This window comes from Suricata suricatta, chromosome 1, assembly GCF_006229205.1.
Source record: "Suricata suricatta isolate VVHF042 chromosome 1, meerkat_22Aug2017_6uvM2_HiC, whole genome shotgun sequence".
Taxonomy (NCBI): domain Eukaryota; kingdom Metazoa; phylum Chordata; class Mammalia; order Carnivora; family Herpestidae; genus Suricata; species Suricata suricatta.
Window position 1 is genome coordinate 151,215,234 of NC_043700.1, and position 16,481 is coordinate 151,231,714.

The 16,481-nt window shown below is 39.7% G+C and overlaps 2 protein-coding genes and 1 non-coding gene across 3 annotated transcripts in view; 2 read left to right on the forward strand and 1 right to left on the reverse strand.

Annotated features, from left to right (window-relative positions):
* Positions 1-16,481, reverse strand: part of KIAA1211 (KIAA1211 ortholog) — a 259,149-nt gene that overhangs the window by 140,875 nt on the left and 101,793 nt on the right. The gene's annotated exons all lie outside the window — the stretch shown is intronic.
* Positions 7,885-8,017, forward strand: LOC115303724. Its single transcript, XR_003914214.1, has one exon. It is a non-coding gene; the product is annotated as a small nucleolar RNA SNORA70 (small nucleolar RNA).
* LOC115297162 (60S ribosomal protein L10-like) lies at positions 8,039-8,435 on the forward strand. The gene has a single exon (XM_029945623.1). The coding sequence runs from the start codon at positions 8,078-8,080 to the stop codon at positions 8,378-8,380; it is 303 nt and encodes a 100-aa protein (XP_029801483.1). The 5' UTR covers positions 8,039-8,077; the 3' UTR covers positions 8,381-8,435.

The window sequence follows — 16,481 nt, forward strand, 5'->3', positions numbered from 1 at the left end:
AAACTTTCTAGAGGGCCTCACATAACCTATCACTACTGAAATGAGCCCATATTTTCTCCTAAAGAAGTCCCCTACTTTCACAGGGCTCCAGGACCTGGGCATCAACCAGTGATTACAATACCTGTGCTGCTTTGGCCTTGGAAGCTCAGCTCCAATCTCATGATGTTTATAATTCTCATCAGTCAATCGAGATGGCACTTAATATTCACCATTAACCCAAAATTATTAGTGAAATATATATCATTTTAAAGGAAGCAGTCATTTTATGTATAGTTGCTTCTCATTATTTATAGTAGGTGTATGCTCTATTAAGTTGCCATGGATACTGAATTAGCAACCACTGAACCATGGCTCCTAGGGGAAATAAAGAGTTAGGTTCCTGAAAGCCTCTGGTCACATTCTGATCAGGCAATCATTATATACACATAATCTTATTTCATGTGGGTTTTTTAAAGACACCTTATATATTTTTTTAATGTTAAAGTTTATTTATTTTTGAGACAGAGAGAGACAGATCTTGACTGAGGGAGAGGCAGAGAGAGCGGGAGATACAGAATCTGAAACAGGCTCCAGCCTGATGCAGGACTCAAACTCACAAACCATGAGATTATGACCTGAGCTGAAGCCAGACGCTTAACCAAGTGTGCCACCCAGGCGCCCTAAGACACCTTACTTAATATACATTGCTAAATCTATTAAGACTGAATTCATGGCCCACATCACTATAACTCGTGCCTAAATGATGCTTACAGAACATACATTTCCCTATGAAGCATATCACAGCCTTTTTATACTCAGGGAACACTCTTCAGGTTCTATGTTTGAGAGCTCTTCAGGACTATGTTTGGGAGACATTTTACTTATTTTATTTTATTTTTTTAATGCTTATTCATTTTTGAGAGAGAGAGAGAGAGAGAGAAAGAGAGAGAGAGAGAGAGAGCATGAGTAGAGGAGAAGCAGAGAGAGGGAGACAGAATCCAAAGCAGGCCCCAGGCTCTGAGTTGTCAGCCCACAGCCCAGCACAGAGCCTGATGTGGGGCTCAAACTCACCAACTGTGAGATCATGACCTGAGCCAAAGTTGGATGCTTAACTGACTGAGCCACCCGGCACTCCAGGGAGCAATTTTAAATAGCAAAACCACCACCAACAAAAAAACTCACAAAAATGCAAACGACATGGTACTGAACTCATCATAAAAAGAATTCTTGTTTAAGTATGAGAACTGAAAAAATAAAAAGGGCAAAATATTGCATTGTTTGACCTCAGCTGGGAACATGCACACTGGCAACTGAAATTTTTCACTGATCTGCGCATGTCTGCAAATGACCACTAATGTGTCCTAAGTATTGATTTTAGGGTTACAAATAAATTTTAGATAGTAGGCAAACTGGCAAATATGGAATCCACGAATAATGAGTATTTATTGTATGTATGGTTCCAAGCCTCAAATCTGGTTTTCCTCTCTTAAATTTCTTCCCATTTAGACAAAAAAGGCCTAGTGAAGCTCCAATACATTTCATGACTCAAGCTCAGCTAAACTATATTCATGGATGCCCACTTAACTGTTGACATACTGACTTACAACTTGTCTTATGGTGAACACTCAGGTTTGAAACCCTAGCCCCAATTCTTTTCATTTCCCTTCTCATATCCTCAGGGGGAACTTTGTAGAACACACGAAATGTTAACAGTTTGTCTGTGATTCCAGAATAACTATGTCTGGGTCTCTTTTTCAAATAAAAAACAAAATCAGCAATAAGGAGGCAATACATGTTTGGTATCACACTCTGGGTACTGACCAGGAAGAGAAAGGAGAGGGAAGAACAATGGGATCCTTCGTGGATCCCAGAGTAGGTATATCCAAGTAAATTCCTCTGAACAAGGTGACTATGGACTTTTCCCATTTGCCGTGGCCATAAATAGGATGCTCCACAGCCCCTGCTGTCTGTGGAGTCAACCCTAAAAAACAAGTGCTGAGAGTCAGTTGCCTGTAGTTCAAGCTCTCAGTCCAGCAGTGAGGGGGACCAGGTGTCAGGACCACATCTCCAGGATTCATTTCCTTCTGTAAATCATGATGCCTATGACCTGCCACTTGAGAACAGACAGTAGCAGAGAAACTACAGCTGGATTCCTCAGAAAGTTTCCGCCTCAGAGCAGTTACCGTGCTGCTGGCTTTGGCCAGAGGGAACTGGGTTTAGGAACAGTAACTGTGTAAGGGCGCCTGGGTGGCTCAGTTGGCTGGGCATCCAACTTCATGGTCATGTCAGGTCATGATCTCATGTCTCGTGGGTTTGAGCCCCACATCGAGCTCTGCACTGACAGCTCAGAACGTGGAGCCTGCTTCGGATTCTGTCTCCCCGTCTCTCTCTGGCCCTCTCCTGCTCTCACTCTGTCTCTCTCTCTCTCTCTGTCAAAAATAAAACATTTAAAAAAATTTTTTTTAGGAACAGTAACTGTGCTACTGGCTTTGGCCAGGCAGAACTGAGTTCTACCCAAGTGAGCAGCGGCCACGCTGCACGCAGACACAACCCAGCCACTCCTGGACACTGCTCTCAGCCGTGTCACAGCAACTGGCAGGAGAGGCTGTGACTCCAGTCTGGGTGGCTCAGCGTAGACAGCAAGACTGTGATACTCTTCTCCTTTTTCTTCTTCCAAGGCTTCTAACCTGACAGCTCAGTGCAGTAGGAATATCTGGACTTTGGGCCAAGAAACCCAAACTCCAGTTTGGGCTGATGTGAAATTATATTGTAAGTTTGGGAGGAAAAGGATATCAACTACCTCCGTCCCTTTCCTCTCTACCTGCACGTACTAGCAAGAGGAGAACAGAAATTCTGTTCTTTCACCTCTTACCTTCCTCTGCCTCCTAAGTTCCAGCAGAACTTCTGGGAATGTGTAGGTACAAAAGATTTACCCAACGCTGTGGTTGAAGCTCTGAAAGAGGGAAATCTAAAGCCTTGAGCACATGGAAACATCTTCAAAGATGCTTTATCTGCAGAGTCAAGCTGAAGGGTGGAAATCTATCCCTAACCCCTTCCTATATTTTATAATTCTCTATTCCTCTTCACGGAAAATATTTCTTAGCCAAACAACAAGTTTTGGTAATCTGAAAGGTGGCTGCTACTATTAAGTTTCATTTCTTGTCTTTCTTTCACTGTTAAGTTTCAGAGGCAGGTGGTCTATACATTTTCTCTCCATCACTTCAGCACTATTCTCTCCTTAACCCCCTCAAATCATTCCTGATCTTGCCAATCTACTCAAATTGCACCTTTGAAAGTCAACAATGACCTCTGAATTTCAAATAAATGTTTTTGCTTAATTCATATATTTCTTGACACCACTCTTGCATCTGCAGCCGCCTAATATATGATGCTAATTGGACACTATTAAAAATTTTGTTTCTTTAGTTTCCTTGATAACTGTACCTTCCTCATTACTTCTAAACCTCTACATATATTTTTCCCTCTCCACTGACAAATCTTCAAAACAAAGCAAATATCTTTCTTACCAGTTGTAACAACAACAGGTTTTCTAAGACTAACACTTGTCATTTCACTTATTCTCTGTTATTCTCCATGCCTGGTTAGTTTTTGCTTATTTGCTTCTTTCCTTGAAGGTCTGTTTAACCTGTTCTCTCTGTCCCTATCCTAGTCCAGGCTCTCATCTATTCATGCCTGATTTGATGCAATATCCTACTACTCAGTCAGCTTCTGCTGTCCCCTAAACATCACTCCCAGATTAGTTTGGGAAATTATACTTGCATTAAGTTACTGCATTTCTAGAAAACATGCAATGACTCCCTGTTATTCACAGAACAAATTTCTGAGTCTGCCATTCAAGATCTCCCCACTAAACCTGGCCCCACTTAACCCACCTAGCTCTTTCCAATTACCTACACCTACCACTCCCCTTCCCAAATTACCTACTCTGGACAAATCAGTGTCCTTGTATCCCACAAATATCCAGAATGAGACTCAACTCTAAGCTTTCCTTATTTTCAATAGAAAAAAAAAACAACAACAACAAGCGTGATTTTTCCTGGATCTTCTACTTAACATTCCCACTACCACTGCGATTCATGATCACCACTCCCAATGGAGCAACAGCACATACATAATTCCCACAAAGAGCCTTCACTCTTCATGGCTAATTGGATTCCACCAGAAACTATTACTCCACTCAAACAAGAAAGCTTGTGATAACAGGGAGCGGTCAGCCAAGAAATGAAGGGTCCTCTCTGTTTGTAATGTTGGCATCAGGAGCTTATTCCATTTTGGAGGATGGAGGAGGAAGAACAGGGAAAAAGGAGGGTTTTTTGTTATTGTTGTTCTGCTGCTCAGTGAAAGTACAATAGAACCTGAGTATCATAGACTAAACTCATTCAATTCTTTGCAGTAAAGTAGCTCAACAGATATATAGTTCTGCTGGTTGTCTGAATTACAGATGAATAAACTAATCTGTTGCTCTATTTTCAACTTCTCAAAGGTAATTGTTTACAAGCACATCTTAGGAAATAAACTGTTCCTCCTGATACTAGGGAGACTATATGGCTATTAATTTCCTATATTTTTAAAGAAAAATTTAGGGTTCAGTCATGAAAGGGTGTGCTGGTATGGGGTCATAAACCTGTGCACCTGTTCCCGAAGTATGGAAGGGAAAGCTTTGAGACAGATGGCCAATGATTCTTTCCTTCTGAGAGTACAGGCATATTTTGTTTTACTGCTTCACAGATACTGCATTTTTTTTTTAAACAAATTGAAGGTCTATGGCTATCCTGTATTGAACAAGACTATCAGTGCCATTTATCCAATGCTGCATGTCTGTCACATTTTGGTAATTCTCACAATTCAAATTTCTTCATTACTATTTTATTTGTTATAGTGATCTGTAATCAGTGATCCTTGATCTTACTATTGTAATTGTTTTAAAGAGCCATCAACTGTGCCCAAAAAAGATGGTGAACCTAACAGTTAGATGTTGTGTGTGTTCTGACTGCTCCACCAACCCGCTGTTCCCTTGTCTCTCTCCTTTTCCTTGGGCCTCCCTATTCCCTGAGACACAATATTAAAAGAAGGCCAACTGATAACCCTACAGTGACCTTTAAGTGTCCAAGTGAAAGGAAGAGCTGTATGTCTCTCACTTTAAATAAAAAACTGTAAGTGATTAAGATTAGTAAGGAAGGTATGTCAAAAGCCAATAGGCTGAGATATAGTGTTCTTGCACCAAATAGCCAAGAAGCGAATGCAAAGGAAAAGTTCTTGAAGGAAATTAAAAGTGCTACTCCAGTGAACACATAATGGTAAGAAAGAAAAACAGCCTTATTACCAGTATGGATAAAGTTTTGAGTGGTTGGGATAGAAGATCAAACCAGCCACAACATTCCCTTAAACCAAAGCCTAATCCAGAGCAAGGACCTAACTCTTCTCAATTCTATGAAGGCTGAGAGAGGTGAGGAAGATGCAGAAGAAAAGTCTGAAGCTAGCACAGGTTGGTCCATAAGGTTTAAGGGAAAAAGCCATCTCTATAACATAAAGTGAAAGGCGAGGCAGCAAGTGCTGATGTAGAAGCCACAGCAAGTTACCTCAGATAATTAAAGTAGCTACACTAAACAGATTTTTGGTGTAGACAAAGCAGCCTTCTATGGGAAGCCAATGTCATCTTGGATTCTCCTGGCTGGAGAGAAGTCAATGTCTGGCTTCAAAGCTTCAAAGGTCAGGCTGACTCTCTTGTTAGAACCTAATGTAGCTGGTGACTTTAGGTTGAAGCCAGTGCTCATTTACCATTCTGAATATCATAGGGTCCTTAAGAATTATACTAAATCTACCCTATCTATGCTCTAGAAATGGCATAACAAAGCCTAGATGACAGCATATCTGTTTACAACGGTTCACTAACTATTTTAAGCCCACTTGAGACCTACCGCTCAGAAAAAAAAAAATGCCTTTCAAAATATGACGGCTTACTGACAATGTACCCGGTCACCCAAGATCCCTGATGGAGATGTACAATGAAATTGATGGTGTTTTCATGCCTGCTAACATATAATCAATTTTGCAGCCCACAGATCAAAGAGTCACTCAGACTTTCAGTCTCATTATTTAAGATATACACTTCATAAAAAAAGATAGATTTCATAAAGCTACAGTTATCATAGACATTGACTCCTCTGATGGATCTGGGCAAACTAAATGGAGAAACTTCCTGAAAGGATTTACCATTCTGGTACCATTAAGAACATTCATGATTCATGGGAAGAGGTCAAAGTATTAACATGAACAGGAATTTGGAAGAAGTTGATTACAAGCCTCATGGATGACTACGAGGGGTTCAACACTTCAGTGGAGAGAGGAACTGTAGATATCATAGAAATAATGAGAGAACTACAATTCCAAATGGAGTCTGAAGATGTGACTGAATTGCTGCAAAACCCATGATAAAATTTTAGCAAATGAGGAGCTGTTCTAACGAGTGAGCAAAGAAAGTGGTTTCTTGAGATGAGAGAAGATCTTCCGGGCAAAGATGCTGTGACAGCTGTTGAAATGACAACAAAGGATTTAGAACGTTATATACTCTTAGTTGGTAAAACAATGGGAGGGTTTTGAGAGGACTGACTCCACAATTTGGAAAGAAACCCAATTGTGAGTAGAATGCATTGCATGCCGTATAGTAATTGTGGGGGGGGGGAGGGGAAAGTAAACTGATGCAGCAAATTTCACACAGCCACCCAACTTCAAGCAACCACCATCCTGATCAATCAGCAGCCATCAACGTTGAGGGAAGACCCTTTACCAGCAAAACGATTACAACTTGATGAAAGCTCAGATGATGGCAATAAAGTATTTTTTAAGTTAGGTATGTCACCTTAGTTTTTAGACATAATGCTATTGCACACGTGAGAGACTACAGAATAGTACAAATATACCTCTTATATACACTGAGAAATCAAAGATTCATTTGACTCACTTCATTGCAGTAGTCTGGAGTGAACCCATAATACCTCTGAGGCATGACTGTACTATTAGTTAAGTTAATCCTAAGAACCTATGGTTCTTGATCAGATAATAAAAATTATTTGTACTTTAGACATGATTCTAGGACAAAAATCTATGCTCTCCTGAATTTATATTCTCCTATTTTCATTTTCCCATTTCTTTTCCACCTGGTTTTATCTTGTAAGTACTTTTTGGCTCACCTCAGGTTTGGTCTCTTTTGCTGGGATTTGGGAATGCAGAAGAGAATCCTCCCTGATTTAGCTATAAAGAAACAACTTACCCTCTGTTTGCTTGCTAGAAGTAGGAATAGACTTCTAATGATCCATCCCACACCCCGATGATTCTTACCAGTAATGCCTTCATTGTATTTCCCATCAGATTAGAACATGTTCTGTTTTATTCCCTGGCTTATCAGGTCAACTGTTGAAATGCTTATGGCCTCTTCCTATAGTAACTATTTGATTTTTAGACATAATGCTATTGCACACCTAAGAGACTACAGAATAGTACAAATATACCTCTTATATACACTGAGAAATCAAAGATTCATTTGACTCACTAAACCTAAATGATCATTAGGTTTTCAGGCTAGTTCTCTTATCTAACTGTCACCAAAGAAAGTCTTTCTGTGTTCCTGAATCCCCTTGACCTAAAGGAAGGCTAGGAAGAGATGGTTCCAGTTTCTTCTCATCTTTCCAGGTATTTTTTTGTATATACAAGTATGTATGTATGTCCTCACCCTTTCTCCTCTCCTCTTTCTTAACATAAAAATGGAATATAGTACACATTGTCCTCTACATTTGCTTTTCCTTAACAAGATATCTTGGTGATTGATGCATATCAGTGCAATAGATTAGATATGTTCTTTTTAATACCTCTGATAGTTTACTTTTCCTGCAGCCAATTAAGCAGACTGTGCTCTTTCCCCGTGGGGCCCAGTGTGCAATGGCTGCACACAGTAGCCTCCTTGGTAGTGTATGCAGCCTGTTGATTGTACGGGTTGCCCTAAGGGACCTTGGAGACAGCTTTTTCTGGTGGACACTGAGGTTTGGCCTCATGCTTTCTCCAATCTAGGCTCCAGACAGGTATGCGGGGTGCTTTTGGAAAGCCCCAGGGCACAGTGGCCAGGGTCCACATTGGCCAAGTCATCATGTCCATCCGTACCAAGTTGCAGAACAAGGAGCATGTGATAGAGGCCCTGCGTAGGGCCAAGTTCAAGTTCCCTGGCCGCCAGAAGATCCACATTTCCAAGAAGTGGGGCTTTACTAAGTTTAATGCGGATGAGTTTGAAGACATGGTGGCTGAAAAGTGGCTCATCCCAGATGGTTGTGGGGTCAAATACATCCCTAATCGTGGCCCCTTGGACAAATGGCGGGCTCTGCACTCATGAGAGCCTCAGCAGTGCCCTCCCTGTTCATGCCCACCAATAAATCCTGCTTTCTGTCTAAAAAAAAAAAAAAAAAAAAAAAAAAGATAGTTTACTTTTTTTTTTTACAGTGAGAGCAAGTGAGGGAGGAGGAGTCAGAGAGAGAGGAGAGACAAAGCGAGAAAGAGCAGAGAGAGAGAGAGAGAGAGAGAGAGAGAGAGAGATTTTTAAGCAGGCTCCACACCCAGCATGGAGCCCAATGCACAGCCTAATCTCACAACCCTGAGATCATGACTTGAGCTGAAATCAAGAGTCAGATGATTAATCAATTGAGCCACCCAGGTACCCCTAACATGGCTTACTTTTATTTAAAAATTAAACTAGTCTATAAGTTTATTCATAATTTAATAAATTGTCTAAGGTAAATTTAAATTTTTTTCATTGTAAAAGCAGTTAGTAACAATAACTACCACATAAGGAAAATCAAGAAGTGAAAAAAATTAACCACAATGTCACTAAAACTATGTTGGTATACTTTTTTCAAGACAATATTCTTAAAGGCTGGTGCATGGAACATTTACACCAAAATCACCATAGGTGCCTTTCAAATAGGGCACTGTTCAGATTTATTGAATCAAAAATTATGAGTATGGGGCCTTAACGTTACAAGGTTTATAGCTAAAGTTTGAAAACTGACTTAAAAGTACTTTCTCTACCTTAAATATAGTTTTCAATTTTTTAAACATTTATTGGGGTGCCTGGGTGGCTCAGTCGGTTAAGTCTCCGGCTTCGGCTCACGTCAGATCTCACGTTCATGGGTTCGAGCCCCGCATCAGGCTCTGTGCTGACAGCTAGCTCAGAGCCTGGAGCCTGCTTCTGGTTCTGTGTCTCCTTCTCTCTCTACCCCTCCCCCACTCATGCTCTGTCTCTCTCTGTATCAAAAATAAATAAAACATTAAAAAACATTTATTTATTTTTGAGAGACAGAGAGAGACAGAGCATGAGTGGGGGAGGGGCAGAGAGAGATAGGGACACACAGAATCAGAAGCAGGCTCCAGGCTCTGAGCTAGCTGTCAGCACAGAGCCTGACACGGGGCTCAAACCCACGAACTGTGAGATCATGACCTGGGTCGAAGTCGGACACTCAACCAACTGAGCCACCCAGGCGCCCCAAATATAGTTTTACAAAGAAAAAACGAGACAAATTCTTTTTTAAAAAACTTCTTATATGTCTTTATTTTATTTTGAGAGAGAGAGAGAGAAACAGAGAGTGATCGGGGGAGGGGCAGAGAGAGAGAGAGAGAGATAGGGAGACACAGAATCTGAAGCAGACTCCAGGCTCTAAGCTGTCAGCAGAGCCCGACATGGGGCTTGAACCCACAGACTGTGAGATCATGACCTGAGCTGTAGTTTAATGCTCAACCAATTGAGAACAAATTCTTAAATACAGAGAACTAACTGATGGTTCCTAGAAGGGAGCCAGGGGGTGGGGAGATGGGTGAAATAGGTCACTGGGATTAATAGTATACTTATCGTGAATAAACACTGAATAATATACAGAACTGCTGAATCACTATATTGTACATCTAAAACTAATATAACATATGTTAACTATATTGGGATTAAATTTTTTAAAAGTAATTATAGTTTTAATTCTGGTTTATAGGTAATATCGTATTCTCTTTTTTCAATTCTTAAAGCTAATGTTTTATAATAAGCATCTTTCCCTGTTACTAAATTGTCTTCCCTATCATCATTTTAACTGCTTGCATAAATGCTCCACTGAATGAGTGTTTCCTAATTTACTTTATCTTTTCATCTTTTGTTGGACATTTAGTATCATTCAAATTTCACCTTCACAATTCTTGCCCTTTCATACTGTCCTCTGAAACATGTAAGTAGTTAAAAGTCCAGGCTACTAAATGAAGATAAATTTCACTTAGTGCGATATGCTAATACAACTTTACTTTCACTGAAGACACGTTTATTGAAGCCTGCCATGTCCACGGCACACTAGGGACAGCGAAGATGAGGAATTCACGATGCCACCTGTTGAGTTTAAAATCCAGTAGACAGTTTACAACGTAGGAATAATCAGCCAACATTCTATTTAATTTGTCGGTCTTGGTAAGGGTTTGAGTTTTAATACCTCTAAGACAGCTACCGTTATAATTGCTATCTTACAGATGAGGAAACTGCTTAGCATCATCAAGCAGCTTGCCCAGCATATTTAACCTCTGTCAAAGACTCTATTTTAAAGCTATAAATATTGATAAATAATATCTTTCCTTATATAATATGGATATTGTGAAAATTAATGAGACAGTTTATATATTATCATTTACTAAGCTGAATGTTATTTTTTTTTTAATGTTAAATTGATGCTTGGTCTTTATCAGTCCCAAAGGAGCTGAGTAAACAAATCAGTCTTTTCTTTGCTCATATAGGAGTCCCTCTGTGTTAATCAACTAGAAATTTTTATCTGATTTGACTGCCACATACTCTTTTATTTTTATGATGCACTTTTAAAATTTCTGTTACATTTTCTTTTGGGACCAAAAAACTTTAAAATTTTCATTTTTTAAAACAAAATGAGAAAGAAAAAAATCTGTGTAATTCACAAACACTGCACTTGTCCTCAGCAAGTTACACATCCACAGTACCTTCCTGTTATTTAGATTTTTCTGAGTTATAAAATTATGTTCTTTGTGTGTATCTCATCGGCATTTTGACATCCATGGAGCTTGTGTAAAACACAAGCAAGAAGAGTCAGACATTTACTTTTAGGGAGTAATGAAGATAATTTTTAAATTGTTCAAACAATTATACACTCAAAAATAAAAAGAATGAATTCCTGCTACATGCAACAACAGGGATGAATCTCAAAAGCATTATGCTAATTGAAAGAAGTACAAAAGGCTGGGTACATGTAGGCATAATTCCATTTAAATGACATTTGGGAAATGGCAAACTATAGGGACATATTTCAGATCCGTGGCTGCCAGGGGCTGGGAACAGGAGGAAAGGATGTAAGGGAACTCTTTGGAGTGGTAAAAATGTCCTATACTTTGACTGTGGTATGGTCACATGACTGTACACACATCCAACCACACTTCAAAAAGGGTGAAGTTTACTATATGTAAATTAGACCTTAATAAACCTGTCCAAACTGTTATAGAGAATTCCTCGGGCAAAGATAAACAGACCCAAAAGGTTCCAATAAATTGCTGGTCAGGTTAAGTTCTGATGGGCGCTAATACTGTGATTTGGGTCAAATGCACTCCATTTATTTACTCTCAAAGACAGACCTGGTTGAAACCTCAGGGCAGGGCTGGTCTGAAAGTACGTGGGAGGAAAGAGAACAGAAGGTAGACGGTTGGAACGTCCTGACCCAGATGGCAGTTTCTGGCCATTCTTCGCAGACTCCCGAGGAGCTCTTGTTTCAATGTGTGAAGGAAGTTGAGGTAGATTATATAGCTTTCTGCTACATTCAGTCTGACCCACATCTTTACCTCAAACTTCCTGGGAATATGGAAAGCGCATATTGCCAACACTTAAACTTAAGTTACATATTACTCCATTCATTTGGAAATGTTTCTAGGCCAGTCATTTCAAGAATATCCACGGAGTTTACCATCAAAATCCCTGCTCTCCCGGGGCTTGTATCCCAAAGGATGGCTAACAGCTCACACTTACTCAGTGCTTACTATGTGTCAGGTGCTACATGGACCGACTCATTTAATTCACACAACTACCGAGTGCAAAAGCTATTACTCTTATTCCTACTCAAAGGTGAGGAAACTGAACCCCGAAGAGTTAGGTAAGGACACACCGCTCGTAAGCAGCAGAACCTGGGTTTACCCCAGGCCAACTTGCTCCCTAGGCCATGCTCCTAGCCACAGTCTCTCTGAGTAGGATACAGGTCAGCACAAAGCTTGTACTTACTCAGTCCCAGAATAGCAGTGCTGACGAGATGCCTAGGAGAGGACTTGAACATTAAAGAAGGCTATTCCATTTTTATGGAAACAGTGTTACTTCATGATATAAGGTGAAATAACATTAAAAGAAAAATTAACATATACACAGAAAAATGTTTACCTTAATATCAAAGAAATTAAAAAGCTGTAATTTAGCACTTCGCTTTTTAAATTAGCAAACAAAGAATTCAGGTGGAGACAGCAAAGACTAACACACTGCTAATGGAAATGTAAATTAATATAGTTTGAAAGGCAGTTTGCATTCTGAGCCATAAAATACTTCTTTTAACCTAGTTTTTTTCCATTTATATGATTTTATCCTTAGGAAATAATCTAAAACATGAAAAAAGTTATGTGCAGCAAAGATCTTTGTTGCAGCAAATGGTACTTACAGAGTTATAATATTTATTATTTATACAATTTAGTATATATACAATTTAAAAATCCAAGCTTCAAAATTAAAATAAAAATTAAACCTACATAACTGATCCAAAATTTGTGTTTTTCAACAAAGTAGGTATTTTTAGTCTCACCTGTTCTCGTTAGGCTATGGTTAACATCAGCTAAATGCAGAAGCAGAAGTGTGCCAAAACACAAAACAGGTATCAAGATTTTAAAAAGGAGAAATTTCATTAGCCAGAAGTAAAAGGAATCTGGTAGGCATATGTAATAAAATCAGGCTCCAAATTATATCAATCTGTGTGACTCTTTCTTTCTCATCTCCAAATGCTAGAAGAAACTAGAGTTTTTTCTTTCCACAATCCCTCCCTCCTAATTTTACACATTTCCTAAACATGTAAATATGTGGAAAAGCAAAATGCTATTTTAGACCTTACTGATAGAATCACTTCTTACTGTTATCTTTTTATAAAAACAAACACCTTATATTGTGATCCCCTACAAATCCAAAGACTGAGAACTAATTATTACAATTACCAGAAAAAATGAACATTCTTCAACTAATTATTTTCCTTATAGACATTAGTGTTTTTTTTTAAACTACAGATCTTATTTAGGATGAGAAATATCTCTCGAGTTTTCTTAATTTATCCAGAACCCTCAGATAAAGCCTTTGTCAAGAGTCCTTTATCTTGCTCTGTCTTCTTCCTGCTCTAGTGCACATCTTCAGGATAAAAGGTAATGAGGAAACACACATAGGTATTCTGGTCTATTTTACAAAGTGCAAGAGAGTCGAATGGCAGGAGCACATAGGGGAGGGGGCACTAAGAGCGAAGGAGGACAGGTAGGTAGAGCTGAACAGACTAAAACTTATCCTGTTACTGTAACATGTGCGTGTATGCACATCAAGTCATTTTACTTGGTAGTGCTTGGGAAAGGCAGGCATTTTACTGATGAAAAAAATTGAGGCTTCCAAGGTTTAAGCAGCTTGTCCAAAGTCACAAAACTGACAAAGGTCAAAAGCAGAATTGATTTAAGGTTTTTATGTATGTATGTATGTATGTATGTATGTATGTACTTATAAGGGAGACAAAGACAGCATGAGTGGGGGAGGGGTAGAGAAAGGGAGAGAGCGAATCCCAAGCAGGCTCTGCACTATCAGCACAGAGCCTGATGTGGGGCTCAAACCCATGAAACCGTGAGATCAAGACCTCAGCCAAAACCAAGAGTCACACATTTACTGACTGAGTCACCCAGGCACCCCCAAAAGCAGAATTTAAACCTGGGGTCAGTGCAGTCAATTATACGTGGTGTCCTTAACCATCTGTTGCACAGTACCTGTCTTCTACAGGAGGATAGGTAATCTGTAGAATCTGTTCATATTAATATAACTTATAAGTAGCTTGCTTTAAAAAAAAACAGGTAGAAAAATAGTATGAAACCTTTCCCAACTCAAAACATGGGATGCTTAAAATACCAAAATATGGGAGTGACTTAACTATGAGTTCTCTGGAATGGCTGCTTTTGCTAGATTTTCTATAATAAGTAGGCATTAATTTTTATAGAAAAATAATTCAAATAAAAGTTATTTTTAATATTTTAATATTTTTAAAGTTGAGGATAAAAGGCCAGGCACTACATAGTACTGTACCCAGTAGGTGTTCCCAGAGGCTACTGGGGCTGTTAGCACCGGTGATGACTGCAATCGTACAGTGAGACCACGTCTAAAAAAATTCTGCACAGCTTTGAGACCCTCCTTTGAGAAACAGGAGGAAATGAACTAGCAATATAGAAGGAAGCGCTAGAACTTTTTTCTCTTCCATGAATACTAATAACAACTTGTTCTTCCTTTTCATTATAACGTACACTGGGACTTTAAGAGAAACTACCTTCCATGGGGGTGAGCTCCGGCAACCCTATAAGGAATAACTGCTCTACCTCACACACAGCATCCAACTCCTTCTGCATAAGGGAAGTGGGAAAAGTTCCATACAGAAAACAACTTTGGGCTGGATGTGAAGAAAAGAGTCAGATTTTTGTCAGCTGGGGAAAGCAAGAAGAGAATTTAAATGTTCAGAGGAGTGAGAGTGCAAGCATGTGTTTCTCTGGAGTTCAGATAACAACACTGAAAAGAAGTTGTGCATATGGTCTTTCCTGGAAGCTCTCCACCTTCCATCAATATGCAAAATTAGAATTCAGCCAGACACCTTAAAGAGCTGATGGATGGTGCTGGCTCAGTGACATCACCCTGATGTATGTGGCAGCTGTCACTTTGTGATACACATTCTTCTCTTTCCATGTTGACATATCACACAGATGATACTCAGCCATAAAGATAAGGTATTATTTTCCCCTAAAATAAATAACAAGTAGACAAGTCGTGTGTCTTATGCAGAGATCTATCATCTTTAAAAAAATTTTTTTTAATGTTTTATTTATTTTTGAGAGAGCGAGAGAGACAGCACGAGCAGGGGAGGGTCAGAGAGAGAGGGAGACACAGAATCTGAAGACAGGCTCCAGGCTCTGAGCTAGCTGCCAGCACAGAGCCAGACGCGGGGCTCGAACCCAAAAACTGTGAGATCATGACCTGAGCTGAAGTCGGATGCTTAACCGACGGAGCCTCCCAGGTACCCTTAGATTTATCATCTTCTACTACAAAATACTAATAAAATAGTTACCAATTGAGCTGAAATGATTACAACTCCCTGAAATGTCCTTTCTTGAGAGTAACAGGCAGAATACAAACACGCTCTCCCTTTACCCAAGAAGGCCAAGAGCTGATCTTTGTTCTTTCTTTCAAAGGAATCATGAAAGACATCAATTTATTTATGGGATTTTCTGTAAGGGCCAAGAGACTTTCAGGAAAAAGCACTATTTTAGCAAATTGAAAGAACACACACAAAAAAATAGGCTGCTCATTTTCAGAAAGCAACACTTGCATAATCCAGACATTTTATTATTTTTTTATAATCCAAACATTTTTTTCCATAATATTTTATTGTCAAATTGTTTTCCATACAACACCCAGTGCTCTTCCCCATAAATGCCCTCCACCATCACCACCACCTCTTTTCCCCCCTCCCCCTTCCCCTTCAACTCTCAGTTCATTTTCAGCATTCAATAGTCTCTCAAGTTTTGCATCCCTCTCTCCCCCCAATACTCTCTCCCTCCTCTGCTCCCCCTGGTTCTCCATTAGGTCTCTCCTGTTTTCCTGTTAGACCTAGGAGTGCAAACATGTGGTTTCTGTCCTTCTCTGCCTGGCTTACTTCGCTCAACATGACACTTTCAAGGTCCATCCACTTTCCTACAAAGGGCCATATGTCATTCCCTCTCATTGCCATGTAGTACTCCATCGTGAATATATACCACATCTTCTTGATCCACTCATCAGGTGATGGACATTTAGGCTCTTTCCATGTTTTGGCTATTGTTGACAGTGCTGCTATGAACATTGGGGTACATGTGCTCCTATGCATCAGCATTTCTGTCTCTCTTGGGTAGATCCCCAGCAATGCTATTGCTGGGTCATAAGGGAGTTCTATGGATAGTTTTTTGAGGAACCTCCACACTGTTTTCCAGAGCGGCTGCACCAGTTTACATTCCCACCAACAGTGTAAGAGGGTGCCCATCTCTCCACACCCTCGCCAGCATCTATAGTCTCTTGATTTTAGCCACTCTGGCGTGAGGTGGTATCTCAGTGTGGTTTTGATTTGTGTTTCCCTGATGATGAGTGATGTTGAGCATCGTTT

Bases quoted from the DNA above. Each gene is read 5' to 3' on its own strand.
- LOC115297162 (XM_029945623.1), top strand. From the start codon at position 8,078: ATGCGGGGTGCTTTTGGAAAGCCCCAGGGCACAGTGGCCAGGGTCCAC.